Source organism: Trichechus manatus, unplaced genomic scaffold (assembly GCF_000243295.1).
Source record: "Trichechus manatus latirostris isolate Lorelei unplaced genomic scaffold, TriManLat1.0 scaffold00017, whole genome shotgun sequence".
Taxonomy (NCBI): domain Eukaryota; kingdom Metazoa; phylum Chordata; class Mammalia; order Sirenia; family Trichechidae; genus Trichechus; species Trichechus manatus.
Window position 1 is genome coordinate 26,591,878 of NW_004443953.1, and position 2,115 is coordinate 26,593,992.

Genomic DNA, 2,115 nt, shown 5'->3' on the forward strand with positions numbered 1-2,115 from the left:
GGCACCTAACAACAAAACAACATTACACAGCTAGAGTCCCTGGGTGGTACACATGGTTAAACACTCAACTCAACTACTAGCTGAAAGGTTGGCAGTTCAAATGCACCCAGATCTACCTCTGAAGACAAGTCTGGCCATCTTCTTCCAAAAGGTCACAGCCTTGAAAACCCTATGGAGAAGTTCTACTCTGTACACGAGGGGTTGCCATGAGTCGCAATCCACTCAACGGCAACCAACAACAACAACATTATACACCTGTTATATTGATCCATTTGAGACCTCAAAAGATATTTTAAAATAACCTATTCCGGGGGAGATTTCCCAAGCATCTCATAAATTGCCTGCTTGTTCCTTAAAAGCCATGGTGAGCAGATGATTGTGAAAACTGACATGATTCTGCCTTGTCATCCAGACTTCCCTCACTATCTCTTGGTCAGTCCAGCGCAGCAAAGGAAATAAATTCAACGATCATTGCAAAATTAAACCAAGCTGCATTTCCTCCTACTTTTGTTGTTGTTGTATGCCATCTAGTCTATTCTCACTCATTAGAAAAAAAAGACAAATCTGTTGCCATTGAGGTAGGAAGCTGACTGCCTTGTGACATTATCAACTGCTCTTCCTGTTTAGCTTGATTTTTGAGTCTCCAGCTGGCAGACAGGACCAGGAGTCAGGTGGAGCCAAAGTAAGCTGGTAAATATTTACTCACAGTTCAATACCTTGCAGTTTGGCAGTAATGTCGGTAGTTAAAAGAACCTGATAAAGCCCTTTCCACTATAGCTCAAGGGCTGTTTTTCTTTTATGTCATTTCCAGAACACCCAGTTACCTGGAGATAGGACATGGTGAACTTGATCTTCTGAGTCAGGAGCAGGGAAGGTTTCCGTGATTTGTTGGGAATAACTTTTAGCGTACTGCAGGAAGGCTTTACAATACTGAGTCACAATATCTAAAGACATGGGTCTTCCAGTCACAATTTCATAAGGGATCAGCTTATGTTTTCCAAAAGGGATACTGCAAATGACCATAAGGGCCAATGGAAGAACTGCGGACCGGGGAAGTCCAGTAGTTTCCAGTATTTTGGAAAGTTTTAATTTGAGGATTCCACTGGTTCTTTTGATGTTACCAGATAATTCAGGATGATATGGACAGTGATAATGCCGATTACTGTGCAGAATTTTGGTTAGTGTCCATATAACCTGTCCAGTTAAGTGAGCACCCCAATCACTAGAAATATTGACTGGAATCCACCAAGTAGGAAAAACATTCTTTAGAAGCCTTTTTGCCACAGTAAGGGTGTCGGCTTTTCAACATGGAAAAGCTTCATTCCACCCAGAAAATTTGCAAGCAATAACTAGTACATAATGATAAGACATAAAACCAAAAAGCCAAACCCGTTGCGTCTATTCTAATTCATAGCAACCATATAGGGCAGAGTAGAACTGCTCCAGAGGGTTTCCAATGCTGTAATCTTTACAGAAGCAGACTGCCACACCTTTCTCCCATGGAGCAGCTGGTGGGTACGAACAACCGACCTTACGGTTAGCAGCCAAGTGCTTTAACCACTGCGCAACCAAGGCTCCTTATGATAAGACATACTCGGAGGTAATTCAATAAAATCCAGTTGTAAACGTTCAAAAGGACCTGAAGGGGGAGATGAAAATCTTCTATTAACGGGAACAGATTTTCCCAGGTTACGAGTGAGAGAAACAGGTATTGGCTACCTGGATCTACAGGAATACTAAAGAAAGCTGAACTTCAATCTATCACAGTAATCATTTCACATCTGATAGTACTTGGGACAAAAGCATGTTGGGGTTTGGAACAACTCGTAATCAAGGAATCACTGCTTTGTTAATGTCCCTCATCCCTCAGGTCTTGGACAAACCTTCATCTCCATCCCCTGGGTTTGAAGACAGGTAATATTGGTGTGTTACATGGACTGGTGCACAGAAAAATTAAGCCTTAAGAAATTAAATCTTCTATTACAGTGGTAGGGAGCTCTAGTGGCACAGTGGTTAAAAAGCTAGGCTGCTCACTAAAAGGTCAGCAGTTGGAATCCATCAGCTGCTCCACAGGAGAAAGATGTAGCAGTCTGCTTCTGTAAAGATTACAGCCTT

The 2,115-nt window shown here is 42.1% G+C and overlaps 1 protein-coding gene across 1 annotated transcript in view; it reads right to left on the minus strand.

Annotated features, from left to right (window-relative positions):
- LOC101354319 (amine sulfotransferase-like) overlaps positions 1-1,023 on the minus strand; it is a 150,025-nt gene extending 149,002 nt beyond the window's left edge. Inside the window, 1 exon segment of the mRNA XM_004372507.2 lies at positions 825-1,023. Within this exon segment, the coding sequence (XP_004372564.2) occupies positions 825-1,023 (199 nt within the window).
- Positions 1,024-2,115: the final 1,092 nt, after the last annotated feature.